This window comes from Aspergillus udagawae (assembly GCF_001078395.1).
Source record: "Aspergillus udagawae IFM 46973 DNA, scaffold_7, whole genome shotgun sequence".
NCBI lineage: Eukaryota > Fungi > Ascomycota > Eurotiomycetes > Eurotiales > Aspergillaceae > Aspergillus > Aspergillus udagawae.
The window spans coordinates 2,528,100-2,546,266 of record NW_025091270.1 but is presented as its reverse complement, the minus strand read 5'-3'; the positions used below and the strand labels follow the sequence as shown (position 1 = coordinate 2,546,266).

Sequence of the window (18,167 nt, the reverse complement as noted above, 5' to 3'; positions counted from 1 at the left end):
ACTGCCTGCCTCACTGCCTGCCTGACTACCTACCTCACTACCTGCTGTTCTGCCTGCCTTGCTGCCTGCTTTGCTGCCTGCCATGCTGCCTGCCTGATGGCCTGCCTGATGTGGGACCTCCCTGACTGCCCTCTCCCTAATGCAGTTAATATCATATATATATCCTGATGTCTCATTATATATATATGCCTATGTACAAACCACGGATTCACTAATATACTATATAAACCAGCTGTATAATATATATCAATGCTGATCGACCTCGATCTCCTGACATAACCGCCATAACCAACAAAATAATGTAAATAACTGGCTGTGCCCCTTGTGGTTGGGGTGCGCCTGCCCTAAAAACTGGACCACCTGGGCCTCATCCTGCCCATTAACCCCCATTCCCTGCAGCCGGCGCTGCCAGACGGGCTCGATCTGGCCCTGCCATGGCCCGAATAACATTATGGCCACCATGGGGATCAAAAACCCGCGGTATTCGCATGCATGGCCCGGCTCCCACCCATGGTATATGGATTGGGGCATGCCGCACGAAAAACACGCGCTGTACGGGGCATATTGGACCTGCTGATGCATGCGGATCATCCATGCCCGTGCGGCCTGGCTGTGGGGCTGATGACATGTATATAACTTATGGTCACCATCACCCCCCTGCATGGCGCATATATAACATCGCTCCCGCCACTGCATGCATTCGGCCTGGGCCATCTCCTCATCTAAACCCTGCTGGGTGCGATGCTGCTGCTGCTGGATATCTATGGCGGCCTACTGCTGGGCCTGTGCCTGCTGGGCATGCCACACCGCCATGGGAATGGATGGCTGGCTGCAAAATGAATCATTGGATGGGGTGGGACTGGCGGTCTCCCTGGTGGCCTCGCACGGTACCTGGCTGTGGCTGACCTGGGGTGCCTCTCTTGCTACCATGCTGCCTGCCTCACACGGGGCCTCTCTCCCGGCCTGACGGCCTGCCTGATGGCCTACCGGGCACGGGGCCTCTCTCCCTGCCTCTCTCCCTGCCTGACGGCCTGCCTCGCACGGGGCCTCTCTCGCTACTGTGCTGCCTGCCTGACATGGGACCTCTCGGACTGCCTCTCTCACTGCCTCACTGCCTGCCTGGCACGGAACCTCTGGGGCTTGCTCACCCGGCACTGGGCTGCTACCAACCTGGGCTGGTTCCACTGGCCCCTCCCAATTGGGATCACACCCATCACATGCCTGCTCCCCGGCATCCGCATCCTGGCAATACTGCCGCTGATACCCGTCCACCACCCCATCTAAATATTCATCCAACACCACCCGCCGGCATCTAACCCCTTCCACCACCCCTATGTACTCAGCGACCCGCTCCTGGTCCTTGGGGGTGACCCCCTCCATCCATGGGGCTGGGGCGTCCTACCCTGCTGGCTGGATAATGATCGCCTCGCTGCGCTGTCCGTCGCGCCCGGCCCGGCCACTCTCCTGGGCGTAATCCAATAACGTCCGGGGGGTCCTGATATGAATGATGCTGCGGATATCGGGGATGTCCACCCCCATGCCTAACGCGCTGGTGGCGGTGATCACTGGGCTGGCCCCCATGAACCGCGCTAGCACCCTAGCCTTGTCCAACTGCTCGCTGTAATACGCCTCGCACCCGAGCACCCATGCCATGGCTGTCACCTGCCTGATGATATTCACATATATGATCACCTTCCCCCTGGTGGCCCGTCGGATGTGGTCCTGAATGAATGCCACCACGGCCTCGCTCTCGATCCACTGATATGGCCCCCGGCCGACCCCGGTCATGTCCGGCCGCCACACCCAGTATGCCACGTTCGGCCGGCTGGTCCGGGCCCGGTATATGGTCACGGCGGCCTGGTCATGCTTCATCCGCTGGCATAATTCGGCCTCCATGCTTGGGGGCAACGTGGCGGTCAACCATACCATCTGGGTGCGGGCCTGGACCAACCGGCCTAGCTAGGCCATCTGGGGCCGGAAATCGCGCTGGGAATTCAACACCACATGGCATTCGTTGATCATGATCCAGTCCAACCGCTGGGTCCACCGCAGCCGGTTCAAAAATGTCTGGAAATCGGGGCTGACCGTAGATTTGGGTGTCACTAACACGATGGATGCAGCATTGGGGGGCCGCTGGCTCTCCCATAGCACACATGATATGCTGAGCTCCTGGCATCGTCTTATCATATCGGCCTGTAATGCGATGAGCAGAACCATGATAATGGTGGTGCCCCCAGGGGCAGTAAATGCAGGCACCATGAACAGCATGCTCTTCCCCCTGCTGGTGGGCATTACTGCCACCACGGGGCTCTCCCCCCACTGGATGGCCTGCATCACCGGGTCCTGCACCCCCCAGAACTGCATGTCAGGCTGCCCAGTCATGCGCTGCACGGCGGCCTCCAGATCCATGGTGGCCAGCTGGTGCCGGCATTCCATGCGGCTGACCTCGGCCTCATCCTCCCATGGGGCCTGTTTGCGCTTGCCTAATATGGATAGGTGGCCCGGGGCACCAAACCCTAAAAACTGATGCCAATCAGTACTGGATAACCGGAACATCTCCCGCTGGTGGGCTGTGCTGCCGGCCTGTTCCTGCATGACACGGCCATATACCATGCCGGCGACGTGGGATGAATGGGCGGCCTATAAATTAGCAATATGGCCTATCCACTGCTTGATATCCATGCCCTCCTTGGCATTGGCATCTATGGTAGCTAGGGCCGGCTCGGCCTCCTGGATATTATGGGGGAACGCGGTGGACGGCTGCAAAAATCAGCAGCTGATGCCAATAGTGATGTCCCGGTATGCAGCAATATGGATGGCGGTGCCTAGCTGGGTGTAGGTTTCCCATTTCAATGCCTCCCGGAACCGCTCGGATGACCATTTGCGGCCGGTACTGGGGTTGGGGCCCCATAACCATGCCTGCATGGCCTGGTTCCCCTGCATGCCATGGCTTCCCTGCGCGGCCTGGCTCCCCTCTACGGCCCGGCTTCCCTGCATGCCATGGCTTCCCTGCGTAGCCTGGCTCCCCTCTGTGGCCTGGCTCCCCTGCGCGGCCTGGCTCCCCTGCGCGGCCTGGCTCCCCTGCGCGGCCTGGCTCCCCTGCGCGGCCTGGCTCCCCTGCGCGGCCTGGCTCCCCTGCGCGGCCTGGCTCCCCTGCGCGGCCTGGCTCCCCTGCGCGGCCTGGCTCCCCTGCGTGGCCTGGCTCCCCTGCGTGGCCTGGCTCCCCTGCCCGGCCTGCACGGCCTGCCATGCAGCCAACTGGTCGATAAATGGCATTACCAGCTATATATACCATACCACCAACTCCCCTACCTCCCGGGGCACATATCGATGGATGATCTTCACATCATTACTAGCGTGGAACCCCTTATGATATGCCATCACAAACGTCACCATGCCATCCTTGATATATATATTCCGCTGTTGACTATTCGCCGTGTTGCAATGCTGAATGCTTAACAACTCTGGGGCCTAGGCTGGCTGCCCCGCGGTGACATGCACCAGAATGGCTAATTTCTCCTTAAACTGGGCCACGCGCTACCAGTACTGCTGGATGGTACTGCAGTGGAATTGGCCCCCCCGCAGGAAATGCTGCTGCATGGCCGGCTCGGCCCGCAGCTGGTCAATCATCCAGTGGGTCCCATCCACCGGCCACCGGGTCTATGCGTCCTGCACGAAGTTCCACCTGGCCTGGCTCTGGCTGGGATCATCATATAATGCCGTCCATAGAATGAGGGGCATCTGCGCATGATCCTGCATGCATAACTAGCCCAGTATCTCCCGCGCCGCAGTGACTAACCCATGGATGAACCCCCGAAAATCCCCCATGGTGAATGCCATCTGCTGGTATAACAGCTGGTCCTCCCCCATCCACGTCACATGGCTGGGGGCTGTATGGTTATAATGCACCTTTAGCCTATACGTCCACCAATCCAGCAATGTTTCCATAGGGCCATGGGTCCCGCGGATCATAAACTGGTGCATCATCCATATTACCTACTCCTGGAATGGCCGGCGGCTCAGGCGAATGTGGACCGCGGGCAATGGGTCATCACTATGGATGGATGACAGGGGCGATGACGGGGGCCCTGGGGTGGATGGGGGGTCATCACTGCCATATCCCTTGTCAATCTCCCTAAGTTGATCATCCGCGCTAGCCAGTACCTATTTAGCGCTCTGGTCCTTCCGCGCCCAGGTCTGGATGATCTGCCATGGATTGGGGTCCATCTATAATGCCTTCTGCACCACCATGAATCGGGCCACCTTGATCACGTGGGATAATATTGGGGGGTAGCTCTCGGGGTCCTGCCAACCAGCCTCACCCTGACCCAGCACTGCCATGGCATATACCAGTGCACTCTTATATTCATGGCTGCGATGGCGCTGGTTGAGCAGCTTAATGTAAAATTCTAAGCATGCTTTTTTAATGGCGGTCATGGCCCATCCCTCTTGGTCCTCTAGGTCCCTGGGAACTGCGGCCTGGCTGCCCCAGCTGCCCTGGGGGTCGGGGCTACCTGGGGCTGGGCTAGCAAGCTGCCACAGCTGCCGCCATTTCTGGCGCTGCCGGGTGGTCATCCCGTATTTCAGGCTGGTCCAGTCGTGCGGGGCCTGCGTGCGGGTAATAAATGCTAATATCTGCTGCTATGGCTGCACATACTTTTTGATTGCTGCCTCATCCATGTATGCCAGCAGCGGCCGGTATGGGGTCTGCCCCTTTTCGGACCGGATAGCTTCCACCCGGATGGCCTGGCCGCAATGCTGGACCATCTGCTGGCTCTTGCGGGCAACCTGCTCTATGGTGGCCCAGATGACCTGCACCTGCTGCTCAGTGGCATCTATAGCATCTTCCTCCAGGGCTGCCACGCAGGCTAGCAGGTCATGGGCCTGGATGCCCTGCAGATAGTCAGCCCACCGAGTCATCCGCAGCCAGGGGTTCACGTCAGTCAACTGGCTGGCGTGGATGGCCTGATTAGCCTTGGCCTGGGCCTGGGCCTGCTCCTATGCCTGGATCACCGCATCGATGGTGGCCTGGATGTGGGCGGTGGGTGCCGTCTGGGGCTGCTCCTTAGGCTGGGGGTCGTGGGATCGGATATGAACTAAATGTGATCTAATGCGGTTGGGGAATACCCGCTGCCATGCAACTAGCTGGAATGATTGCTGTAGCTTAGCTTCCCCCTGGGCCTTCTTGGCCCTGACCACGCGACCATGATGATTGGTCTGGGTCCACCTATGTGCCTGCTTCCAGTGCTTCCGCATGGTATTCAGATGGGTGGTGATATACTGGTATGTCTTAGGGGCCCGCTGGCACATCATTCCATTGGTATAGATATTGATAATGGGTAGTGGGTCATCCAATGCATGGGGGATATCAACCGCGCTGGGGTCCTGGATGATATCCTCCCACTGGTGGATGGCATATGCAATGGGGTTAATGTCCTTGGGCTTTATTATATGCTTAGTTCTTAAATGCGACATAACCTCCTTTGGATGGACTGCATGCTTGCACTGGCGATAAATGATGATCTGTAGTGCTGGGATCTTTTTAAAGATCTGGTTTTCCATTGTGATTAATTTATAGTTAAATATTAATATTATAATGGTCGATCTGATGAAATTCCTATAAGATAATGGAGTATAAAACTTATTAAGTATACTCTCTTATCTTTTACACCCCATCTTTACCCCTGAGTTATCAAATGTGATTAATCACCTGGGTGGTTCAGTTGACTGCCTGTGTAATGTTTGGGTGCGGATCCTAAAACCCCATCAAAGTTCCTCAATCCACCACAATAACTAAATCCAAACCATGCTACACCCTATGCTGGGCAGCTATAATGCTGAAACTTGGCTCTGTTATAGATTAATGGCATTTCTATTGATTCCTAGATTTTGAACTGGATGGGACCCTAAAACCTTGAGAAGTCATTCTCATGAAGTCTTGAGCAGTCATTCCCAGCTTCCCCACTCTGCCAGCCAATCAGCGCTACGCCGCAAATAAACCCTAGAGCAGTCATTGTTCGACTTCTCAACCCCTGTGGGATAGAGGTACCCTATGATTTTAAGTAGCCTAGATAAGCTTCTCCCATTTCCAGGTCTTTAAGTAGATTTTAGCTTTAGGTTCCTTTAACAGCTAATAGAAATCAGCTACCCTATTATAAGTATTTAAGTAGTTCAATTCCATAGGTCATCTCATTTACCAAAGTGCAGGAAATTACTGGATACCTAGATGAAATTCACCACATCTGGTCAACACTATTCAAAGGCATGAATGAGCTTGTTAACTTAATGTTAGTCTGCTGGATCAAAAATCTCACGCCTTAACAGTCTAATATAGACTGTGATGTACTCTAGGATATAATAGAGCATGGAATACTGTTTCCACATATAGCAGATAGTAAAGGTTAAGAGAATCTTCTTAATAGGCTTCTTAGTATTTATAGTTGAATACTATCTCTCCACTCTCTAGTGCAAGATACCTTGCTCTGGCACCCCTGCGCCTAAGCCATTAAATAGCTAGTCCCTAGATATTATAATAATCTGCGCCATACGCTCCTTCTCCACTTTCATAGTAATGGCTCAAAGTGGTTGCTTCAAATTGGAGAAAATACAGTTAAAGCACTTTAAGCCAGCTTAGGTGATTCACCTTAACCAGTAATAGCAGCCTACATGTAGCTTTGGCTCTTTGCTATTTACTATATTAAAAGCCTGATGCACACCAACCTCACAGGATCCAATGATGAGTAGAATAGTGAAAGGCGTTCACTCTAACTAATATAGATAGAATCAAGCCATAAACTTGGTGTACTAGCCAGGCAGCTGGGATTTAAATCTACTTAGGTTAAGTCGCTCTGCGCGCAGTCCCTGGTGAAACCCAACACTAGAGTGTATCTACTTGCCTGATATCTATAGACTTACTATAAATACTCCTCCTAATGGGAGCAAGGCGCCGCAAGAAAAATTACCTAGCTGATTAAAATTCCTAAACCAAGGCCCATAAGCACAGTAGTAATCCTGCTAACCACCACCACCAGCTCTAGAAAGGTTAAGCAGTACAGATTACCATCTCTAAAACCATATCTTAAAGATTAGGAAGTAATATATATCCCTTATATATATAGTCCAGATCAGCTAGAGGGGGAAAACTTAACATCATTTATAATATTATAGGATATGGTATTTGCCTTCTTCAGCCAGAACCTTTTTCCAGAGGGAATATGTCCCTGGTGAATAAAAGATTTATGCAGTACTCACTGCACCCCTATGGACTTTGAGCCTCATCCATCTAGAATGCCTGACAGAGACACCCTTATGGTAGTTAAGACTGATATATAAACAGCTTTAACTGTTATTCCTCTTCCTTCCTTGGGCCCTGGGCTTAAAGGCAACAGCTATATAGCTCCACTAAACCAGACATCCACCCCTATCCCTGTTCCCTCCTTGGCCACTGGGTCAGGGGACAGTAGCTATATAGCTCTGCTAAAGCAGGGATCTATCCCTATTCTAGTTCCCTTCTTGGTCCCTGGTTTCAAAGACTGCAGCTATATAGCTCTGCTAAATGTGACCTCCCCAATATCTCATAGTCATTTGTTTAATAAAATGGTTTGTGAAAGGGGCAAATATAGATAAACCTATGCTATGATCTACTTTTTTAAGAAGCAGGTATCTGTAATTATAATATTTTAGATCCATATTTCAACCAAAATATTACTAGCTTTGTGAATGCTATTACTAATAATTACTACTTCTTTAATAGCAGTGCTCTGAATCCCCAGGATGTCTTAAGTGTAATTAAAGCATTGCTACTTATTTTAGCCAGCACATGGATTAAGCACTAGACTCTAAAATTTAATCCGCTCTAATATGTAGCCACTTTTGACACCCACACTGGAAAGCACCAGCGCAGTGAGGAAGTCGGCCAGCCTGAAGTACAGAATGAGAGATATTTAAAAGAAAGACAGTTAACAGAGGATAAATAACTCTAAAGTTAAAAGTTAAAAGTACTACATTAGAGAGGACTGAAAAGTGACTGTCTCTGTTAGTTAGGAATAAATATAAAAGAAATCATTTTAATGCTTTCTTTTAGGCATGATTATGGCGGAAGATAGAAGTTTACCATATTCTCTAATGCACATTGTATATCTCGGTCCATTCAGAGTACATCTAGATTTCTAAAATGCCAAGCAGGAAGTGTTAAAGAGAGATTCTCTCAGCTGATTAATGAGGTGCTATATGAAATCCCTTTCAAGCTGAACAAGAGCTATTGAAATGACGTAACTATTTAATTAATGACTGGAAAGCCTTTAACCTTTTCTTCTAGTAACTGTGAACAACTCCACCTTAATGCACCCTTCAGCCTGCATCGACCCACTAGTAAGAGACCTACTTCAACAGGAGATTAGGTGAACACTCTGTAGCTTGATATCAACTACTCAAAGCCAGACTACTCCAAGGACTCAGCGAGCGGCTAAAAGCAACTAGATGCTAGGTCACGGGTCCTCTTGCTGTGGTGAGCGTGAGCTCTCAGTAGCTCATTAAGTCAAAGAGCCCTGGGCGTTCGCTTCTCGGAGGCGCTGCTGGCAACTTCTCCAGGAAAGCAGATTCTAGGTGTCTCTCAAATGGCCTCTTGGCGTAAATTTTAGACGCTTTGGGCGGAGGACAATCAATATCAATATATCATCCTATCGTGTTTGTGTCAATTCTTTCATAAGTTTCACTGTAATTGTACATCTAGTTCCGCACAAATTGTATGTTTTCGGGAAAGTTTTTATCGAGGATTGTGGCGTTAAGATAAGCTTTCCTGCTCTGAATAAACTAGCTGTTTGTGTGGGAGAACCATAGTTTAGGAGGAATCTGGCATCCGCATTCAGCCAAAGCACTCTCTATCCAGTTGCCCCCAGGCTTTCGGATGTGGTAGAAGATTGCGCTTGTGACTGTCACGGGCACCTCGCACATCCAATCGCTCAATTGATCAATCAAAGTTCTATTAACCTGATATAGTCTAACTCTCTGAATGCATGCACCGCAGTCAGCTATTTCGTTCATTGCTATGTAATACCAATCCGATAGTTACTCAGATTACGCAAGCACTGCGTATCGGATTCTAAATGACGTTGATACTCTCAGGTCTGAACATCATGAATTACTGAAATATGCAACGGTCCCCCTTGGTGTGGCGTCAGCCGACAATATCAAAGTATACTATGAGGTCAGACTATAAGCCTGGGGAAGGCTATAATGCGTGCATGTTGGTGGCATGACAGAGAATTTTTCCATAATGGTGGACCACCCTTCCTCATGAGGGCAAGGGAGATTCGTCCCTCTTCATCATGACGACAAAGAATTTTTCAAGCAAGTTGAAGCAAAACACTGGGTTACATGGAGCATCTGACAGAATTATGTCATTCTCGCCTCGTCTTCTATATAAAGCTCTTCTCTTTCATTCCACGCTCTTGTTCAACTTTCCGAAGTGCCTTGTTTTTTGAGGATCAACTAGGATAAGCTACCAGCACAAATAATATCAAATGGTGTGTTCTTCGTCCAATAAAGGAAACAGGCTCTGCATATCTAACCATAGTATTCCAGGAGCAAATTCCGCTTATTGGAAACTATACTCATGTGCACAAAGGGGTGCAGAGGAATGTTGATGCAGTCACTGCTGATATATACCGAGGAATATTTGCTCAGGAAGGTAACAAATGACTATGTGGAAAGACTACAGACAAGACAATACTAACGTGCAATAATTATAGCTGATAAGCAGGCTTCAATTACCGGTACTGCAGTAGTTGTTGCCGGAGATATTACAAAGAAAGTTGCGGATCGTGGAGTTACCCGTAAAGTGGTAGTTACTGGATTTGATATCCTTGCCTGGACCGAAAGGTCCTACCGCGAGTGGAATGGGGCGCGCCATTGGGATGTTACTGTTGTTGTTGGTTATCATGGTGCAGTTCAAGTATACCCAGAAGGTGCTCCCACCAGTGCTGCTGCACCTGAGGATGCCTCCTTGGAAGACTTGAACATCAAGATTGGAGGCAGTCTTGGCGTGATTATCGCCGGAATTCCAGTTATAATTCAGGGCGAAGCTGGAGTTCATTGAGCTCAACTCGTCCATGATGTAGGGCAAAAGTTTGAACGACTCAATTCCTCTTTTTCTGCCAATTAGCTATCTAAGCAAATATTACTGACTAATTCCATTTGATGCAGCTTATTACAGTATAATCTCCAGTAGCACATTGTAATTTCTCCGTATCATTACTGAGGAAGCTTATGGTTATATCTGACCGCTGCAGATGTCTTGAGGGGAAACTATCACGCTATACTTTACCTAGAGTGTACATGGGAGTTATGGCGCTGCTTCTCCCGTATGTCACGTGAGCAAACTCACAATGCTGGAGCAGCTCCTCACTGAAATCCTCAGAGGGGCATCAGTAGAGCATTGGAAACCCCTAAACAGACAATCACATCATGTGTATAGGGCGGGAGAATTTGGTACCGCTGATTGCGATGAACCCTGCCATCTGAGCACGTGTAATATTAAGAGCAGTCCAGCCACTTCCTCTGAATCAATTGTTTGATCACACACCGATTCACTCACATAAACAGCTATAGGAATTTCGATGTTAGCAAAATCTAGACGCACAGAGGCAGTGGCAATTGCGATCGTATGACCAATCCCTTCTTGTTGGGTTTTTGCCTGATGCCTTCTGAGAACTAGAGTCCGGACACATTGAAGTGGCTGTTTGCAGATAATGATTGATATACTCCGTAGTGGAGTCTCTAATGGCGTCAGCGCTTACTCAATTCCAGCTTTATAATTTTCGAAACATAGCTCTTCTTCTACGGTGCAGATGCCGTTTTGATGCTTGGATGCATGAACCTCTATTTTAGAATGGCATAGTGACAGGACGCTGAAGCTGCCCCAATACTAGCGTGACTCTATGCCCAAAATTACCCGTAAGACGTATTTATAGTTATTTTTAAAAATCCAGCTATGCATCCAGATTTTTTCTGAAATGGCCGTTGCCTCTTTTAAGCTCACTAGAATTGATATCCTTGCCTGGACTGAAAGGTCCTACTGTGAGTGGAATGGCGCACGCCACTAGGATGTAAGTATTATTACTGGTTATCATGGTGCAGTTCAAGTATACCCAGTATGTGTTCCCACCTGGAGCTGCTGCACTCCAAGGGTGCCTCATTGGCAGGCTTGGTGATCTTTATTGGTTTGGAGTTTGTGCCAATCAAAGCAGGTAAGGGTACTAAGTAGTGAGCTGGCTGTTGTAATAGTTTATACTCTGGGTGCCAGGATTCAGAAAGCAAGAGCAGGCAAGGTGAAAAGTTTTTACAGGAAATTTAATCCTCTTTTACCCTCTCGTTCAATGTTAAGGGACAGTGGCTACATGAACAAGGTTTGTGTCGTATCCACAGGGTTGATTACCTCAGATCATGCAATAAATTTTTCAGATTTTTATAAGCCAATCAGTGGATTTTTAATGTGGCATATATAGACACATTATCAGTTACTGATGCAAAAGTGACGAGAAACTAAAGAACAATGCTATGCAGGAAATCTAGAGGCGTCAAATATGCCAGAAGCATAGGTTATATGCATCTTACTACATCATCTGGACTTGTCCTGGATGCCCCCTAGAATGTATGTAACTTAAAAGCCTTTGGGAGGATTATTAGGAAAAGGCTATATTCTAACATCATTGTGACCATCCCTATCTTCAAGAGTGTGGTGTGGTACTTGCAGGTTCCCGAAGCTAAAACTGTTGGCATTTGATTCCATGAGTGACAAGGCCATCTTCCATTCGCATTGGCCTAGTCAAGAGCGCCTGCATTTCTTCTCGAACTGCATTACAATAGAGTGATCTGTTAGCACTGAGCTAACAAGTAAGGCGATAAACTCTAATTTTGAGTTCGCCCTATCTGCTCATTCTCGCTGCAAACAGCAAATTTACTCTTCAAGGAAGATCATCTGGAACTAATATGCCGTCCAAAACAAGATTGGGAGCCAGAAATCTCTGTCTTTAAAAGGATGATCGAAAGTTAAGGTTCAAAAGCGAAACTCTAATTATTGTTTTCTACATTGTGCAAGTCAGGCCACCAACTATGTAATCACCCGATCGAACGTTTGCCCCTTACTCTGCGAGACCTTCGCTATGCAATGGCAGGAAAACCACTTTTGCCACCACACCGTCCATATCATTTACGCTATATGCGGGATGATCGTTACATTAAAGTCATACTGATGGGTGCCTGCTAGGCTTGACCCGGCCGCCCCTTCCGCTGTATTTAAGCTGTCCATATCACCTCTAAATACTAAATCATCCTAGGAGAGCTCACCAGTCAGAGAATTTTACTTTTACTTTCCCTACAAACGCAAGATGGAGACCCCTTCGCATTCCTCTAATGAAGATAACCTCCCCTTCACATGTGTCCAATATAAACCAGAAAAGATTATTGCTTTGCCAGATCTAAGCATGGGGGATGTGCACACTGACCTCTGTGAAGTCCATAATTACCTTCAGCGCTATGGATATCTAAGACAGGGTTCCATAACCTCACCAGATATCCTTGAGGATTCTTCAATTTCCGCCCTCAAGAAGTTTCAAAAGTTTTACAATATTCCAGAGAACGGTACTGTTGACAGGGAAACTAGAAAAGCCATGGCGCAGACTCGTTGTGCCCTTCCGGATTTCAATGGTCAATCTCTGGATGCTAATGTGTCTGGTCCGTGGAGGCACCGAGATCTTAGATATGCACTGGGCAATCTCTCACATGCCGTTACGCCTTCTGTCTGCCAGGGCGCCATTAGACGAGCTTTAAACACCTGGATGGACACTGGAGTTGGAGTTACGTTCACTGAAGTTCCTTCTACGGAAAGCTACGATATTTTCATTGAATGGCGGCCGGCGGATGACCCAGATCATAGCATGGTGGGTCCTATCCTGGCCCATGCAGACTTTCCTCCGGGATTCTCCATCATTGTCAGAGCGCCTCCATTGCCGCTTCATTTTGACGACCAAGAACATCACTGGGTTGATGGAGCATTCCAAGACGCGTTTGATATTGAGACTACGTGCCTTCATGAAATGGGTCACTGTCTTGGACTCTACCATTCTAGCGATCCAAACAGCATTATGTTTCCAACTGTATCTCCCAATCACATGAGGCGAGCACTGGGAACCGATGATGTGGAGGGTATCCGAAATCTATATGCCACTGGACTCTAAATTTTGCCGAAATGGGTGATTCTTTAGTTTGATGCAAATAGTGTATGGCATGAGAAAGCCTAATCTGATAACTTTCTAACTAATAGTAATGTGCCTGCTCTTGTACTGGCACAGTCAGCTTTCATGCCCCGCCATTAGCCGCTAGCAAACTGGCCAAAATAAATTTGTACTTGATGGCGAGGCCGGCTAAGGGAAAATCATGGTAGGCATTAATACCTACCCCTGTATTATCTGAGATTAATTATCATTTCAATTTTCCGACTATCTTCTAACCTTTGTGAAACCCTTGTTGAGACCGTACATTATCGGAATAGCACTGGGGTCTCCAACAGATATGTGCTTCGGACCAATGCGGAGCAGTGGTCCATGCTTGCAATGCAGGTCACTGGCTGTATTATGGTGATCGCCCTTCCACGCACTGCGTAACTTCCAGAGACGAGTCCATTTGGCAATTGCAGGGCCGGGAATTCCTGCAAGTCCCCTACAAAAGCGATTGGTGATTAGACAAAGAATCACCACGGCGATCACAAGGTATGTGGCGTATGCCTTGACTAACAAATAAATGCAGCTGGATGACTGTGCGGTCATCTTTGCAAAGCGATCCTTGGCGTTTTATATGTTTGAAGATAGTAGCACAGATATTGGCTCGCCGCCCCTCACATCCGATGCGGAGATCTGATTGGAAGTGCCTTGGGTGCAACTTGCTTAGCAGGTGATTAGACTCTCTGAGGACTCAGAATGGTATATGATGATCGCGTGTCTTCCGAGAGAGGCGAGACCCCCTGGTGGGGAACACGCGGAGGTGGGGGAGATTTACAGCCGTGCGTGGGGAATAAGAGCATTGATCCAAGGATGCCAATAAGAGGTAGTTTGAAGCCCCAGGAATAAGTCGATAATTGAACTCTTAACTTAATTCTTCAGGGAGGAATCTCTCCTTACTGTCAATTATCCAGGGACGTTGATATCCATCCGACCGACAAGGTAGCCATCGCTTCCGAACCTTGCAAATCATGCGTATAATCTGGAGTAGTAGATGGCTATTTAGGCTTTAGAATGTGATGGCCCACCTTAGTAAGGAGTACTAGGTGGGATGTATGATTATTGGGGTTTCCCCACTAACCACAGTTACTGGCCGCTTCTACAATCCGAATATGCAGGGAAGCAACCTGGGTCGGAGACCTGCTGGTCATAGCGCAAAGTTGACGACTGAGGATAATCGGTGAGCCCTTATCCAGAATACTGCAACATACGTACTGCAATCTGCGGAAGCGTATGCTCCTGCCTCGAAGACTGCAGCTGTATAGCTCCGCTAAATGTGACCTCCCCAACATCTCATAATCACTTGTTTGATGAAATGGTTCGTGAATGGGGCAAATACAGACACACCTGCGCTGTGATCTACTTTTTTAAGAAGTGAGAATACTGTAAGTATGATATTTTAGATCTATATTTCAACCAAAACATTACTGGCTTTATGAATACTATTACTAATGATCACTACTTCTTCAACGGCAGTGCTCTGAATCCCCAGGTTGTCTTAGGTGTAATTAAATCATTGCCACTTGTCTTAGTTAGCACAGAGATTGAGCACTGGACTCTGAAATATGATCTATTCTGATATGTGGCTGCTTTTGACACCCACACTGGAAAGCACCCACGTAGTGAGGAAGTTGACCAGCCTGATATACAGAATAAGAGACATTTGAGAGGAAGACAGTCAATAGGGGATGAATAACTCTAAAGTTAAAAGTTAAAAACACTGCATTAGAGAGGACTGAACAGTGACTATCTCTGTTGGCTAGGAATAAATACAAAAGAGAGCATTTTAGTGCTTTCTATTTAGGCATAATTATGGTGAAAGATAGAAGTGTACCACATTCTCTAGATTGTCATTGTATATCTCAGTCCATTTGGAGTACATCTAGATTTCTAAAACGCCAAGCAGGAAGCATTGAAGGGAGGTTCTCACGGCTAATTAATGAGGTGCTATATGAAATCTTAATCCCTTTCAAGCTGAATTAGAGCTATTGAAATGACGTAAATATTTAATTAATGACTGGAAAGCCTTTGACCTTTTTCTTCTAGTAACTGTGAATGACTCCGCCTTAATGCACCCTTCAGCCTGCATCGACCTGCTAGTAAGAGACCTACTTCAACAGGAGATCAGGTGAACACTCTATGGCTTGATGTCAACTACTCAAAGCCAGACTACTCCAAGGACTCAGCGAGCGGCTAAAAGCAACTTGATGCCAGGTCACGGGCCCTCTTGCTGTGGTGAGCGTGAGCTCTCAGTAGCTCATTAAGTCAAAGAGCCCTGGGCGTTCGCTTCTTGGTTGGCGTGCGTTTCTTCTCCTTACCGTGCCGGGTGATGGAGGTTGAGCTTCTCGAGGATGATGTGGTCCCCTTCGTCGACTCCATCTAACGCTTGCGTGATGCCTCCCGTGTTACCTGGGAATACGTTGTAGACGCGGATGGATCATGGCATTTGTGTTGAAAGTCCAGGTCCGGACAGGGAGCGTCGGCCTGGTTAACATACATATTGTGGGGGTGGACGGGTTAGCGTGCACTCATGGAGTCCTGATCTCGACCTCGGAAGATACCCAATGTGTCCACGCGTGTGGATTTTTTTGCGCACGAGAAGTAGACGCTCAAGTGAAACGCCAGGAAGGAGTAGGCGTTGAGTCCGTTTGTTGGGATAATGAGGTGGCATTCAGAAGGGGTGATCCACGGTTCTTAGATGGCGATTTTGTCCAAGTCGAGCACATGTTTGATTCAAAAGAATGCGGCCAGAGCTCGACCATTTGCTCCCAGATATGGAGGAACATGCTTAATAGTCGCGCCTCAGCCATACCGACCTGTCTTCTGTCACGGCACGGTCTTGGCTCGCGCGGTCGCTATCTATGAGACAGCACACCCCGTTCCTTATTTATGTATTTTCTTTACTTTGTGTACATTGCTGTTACTGTTCTATATCGGTGGTAGCATTTGAAGTCACCCTCTAGGGCAACGCTCGTGGGTTTAGGGTCTTCTTGGTGGGTGGCTCAAGTGTGTTTCATATAGCCTCAAGCGTTTGACCTACTGCGGCTTCTTCCGGGGAGCGGAGAGGTACTGGTGGGTCGTAGATGACGAAATATCCCTAGCGCTTATCCTTTTTCTTTAGCCACGTCAGATGTTCGATTCACTGCTGTTCATTAGAGACGGAATGCGGCAGGTTGCACCGGTGTCCCTTTCCACGGAATGTAACGGACGGCACGGTAGCCGCAATAGGAGTCGCATGAGTCTTAGGACCTAGTAATAAGTTTGCAGGAACCGTCCAGCTTGAACTGGTAGTGGCATTGGAGGACAAGATCTCTGTCTGGGTCAGGCTGGCTACTGCTGGACAGAGCACTGATTCTGAGGAGAGGTATACTCCGACATCCAGAGGGAATGTGAGCAGCGTATGCTGCAAATTGGCTGTATGACAGTAACTTTTTGGAGCCAGGTACTATGACTCTTAGGGGTTTGGAGCACTGGCCGTTGCTGGTATCCCACACCTTAATACAGTCTTAAACGCCTGAGGCTGAGGCGAGCAGCTGAGAATCATGGGATGGACGAATCAATTTGTTGTGTACCAAGCAGGCGCTAAGGACGGCCCGATGGTGGGCTCACTCGGAAGAGCTCTCGAATCCTTCCCCACCACCCCCAAATACACATAAAAGACAACGGGGATCTTTTCGCAAGAGCACTTCTAACGTTCTATTGTCCCTCGCAAGAGAATAAGCCCCAAAGAGGAGACCACCAGGTCGCCCCCACGTGAACTCCAAGTGCACAGACATGGTCGAGCACAGTGGGCGAGTTATGATCAGTGAGCTCCCACAGCTCTATCAACAACCTGAAGGATATTATCGTCGAATCCTCGATTTATAGAAATGGAAGCGACCAGCACGCTCTAAAAACCACCAGCGAACAGCTGCAGATCGAAGTGCAAGTCCTTTGCGAGCAGATCGAAACCCGTTCCCTGCCGAGAACATGGGCGGCAGTGGCAGCTGCCAATGACAACCAAAAGCTTCAAACAATAGCCAGCGGCCAGACAAGGGAGACAAAGATGACCGTGGAACGGACCCACTTGGCCGATACCTTCCCACAGTGACGACCAATGCTTGGATCCAGGCCGCCCTGCTAGCGTGCCAAATACCAAATTGATGGAGACGGCCCGCAACAACACTGAGTAGCAGAGCGAACTAGGCAACGACACTGAATTGGTTAAACCGTGATTCAGTGTCGCGGTCCACTCTATCCCAACCGAATAGCCTGACCCAGAACGAGACCATGAGCGAACCAACAGAGAGACCATGGAAGAGAACAAACTAAATCACTCTATGGTCCAAAGTACTTTCCCAGATGATAGACCCACCAATTTCCACCCATTTTCTTATATATGCTGGTTGAGACAAGGAAACGCCTCGATGGTAGCATATTTTTAATACAGACTTGAAAAGCGCTGCATGAGTGAGTAAATTCCGCACAGAATCGATGTTCATTCTGTAAATACACCCCCGAGTGTTTCAGATTTAAGCGAAAGTGATTTGATCTTCCTCTGAAATTACGACACTTTTGGTTTATAAACCGCGCCTCCCTCGACAGTTGCCTTTTTCTGTCCCTTCAATCGTTTCATCATCACTCCAGTCCTTGTTCGACAATTGCTCCTGAAATCTGGTACGTTGCTTCATGCACTTCCACCGCCGTCATTTAGGCCATCATTGCCATCGGTTACTCCGGAGTTTGACGCAGCACCAAGTTGTTGTGCACCTGAAGGTGCCGGTTGCTGCGCGCCTGATGTTCCCAGCTGCTGTGCGCCTGAAGCTGTTGGTTGCTGTGCGCCTGGAGCTGTTGGTTGCTGTGCGCCTGAAGCTGTTGGTTGCTGCACGCCTGATGCTCCAAGCTGCCGTGCGC

General features: G+C 48.8%; 5 protein-coding genes across 5 annotated transcripts; 1 reads left to right on the top strand and 4 right to left on the bottom strand.

Moving 5' to 3' along the window:
* Positions 1 to 1,398: 1,398 nt before the first annotated feature.
* Positions 1,399 to 1,896, bottom strand: Aud_009522 (uncharacterized protein; the record flags this gene model as incomplete). Its single annotated transcript, XM_043294374.1, has 1 exon — positions 1,399 to 1,896. One exon carries the CDS (start codon positions 1,894 to 1,896, stop codon positions 1,399 to 1,401), a length of 498 nt encoding a protein of 165 aa, XP_043150309.1.
* Positions 1,897 to 1,959: 63 nt separating this feature from the next.
* Aud_009521 (uncharacterized protein) lies at positions 1,960 to 2,613 on the bottom strand (the record flags this gene model as incomplete). Its single annotated transcript, XM_043294373.1, has 1 exon — positions 1,960 to 2,613. One exon carries the CDS (start codon positions 2,611 to 2,613, stop codon positions 1,960 to 1,962), a length of 654 nt encoding a protein of 217 aa, XP_043150308.1.
* A 156-nt stretch (positions 2,614 to 2,769) lies between these two features.
* aclF (extracellular proline rich protein) lies at positions 2,770 to 3,276 on the bottom strand (the record flags this gene model as incomplete). Its single annotated transcript, XM_043294372.1, has 1 exon — positions 2,770 to 3,276. One exon carries the CDS (start codon positions 3,274 to 3,276, stop codon positions 2,770 to 2,772), a length of 507 nt encoding a protein of 168 aa, XP_043150307.1.
* A 951-nt stretch (positions 3,277 to 4,227) lies between these two features.
* Positions 4,228 to 5,562, bottom strand: Aud_009519 (uncharacterized protein; the record flags this gene model as incomplete). Its single annotated transcript, XM_043294371.1, has 3 exons — positions 4,228 to 4,588; positions 4,658 to 4,965; positions 5,014 to 5,562. The coding sequence occupies 3 exons, from the start codon at positions 5,560 to 5,562 to the stop codon at positions 4,228 to 4,230; spliced, it is 1,218 nt and encodes a 405-aa protein (XP_043150306.1).
* A 6,824-nt stretch (positions 5,563 to 12,386) lies between these two features.
* Aud_009518 (uncharacterized protein) lies at positions 12,387 to 13,235 on the top strand (the record flags this gene model as incomplete). Its single annotated transcript, XM_043294370.1, has 1 exon — positions 12,387 to 13,235. The coding sequence occupies one exon, from the start codon at positions 12,387 to 12,389 to the stop codon at positions 13,233 to 13,235; it is 849 nt and encodes a 282-aa protein (XP_043150305.1).
* Positions 13,236 to 18,167: the final 4,932 nt, after the last annotated feature.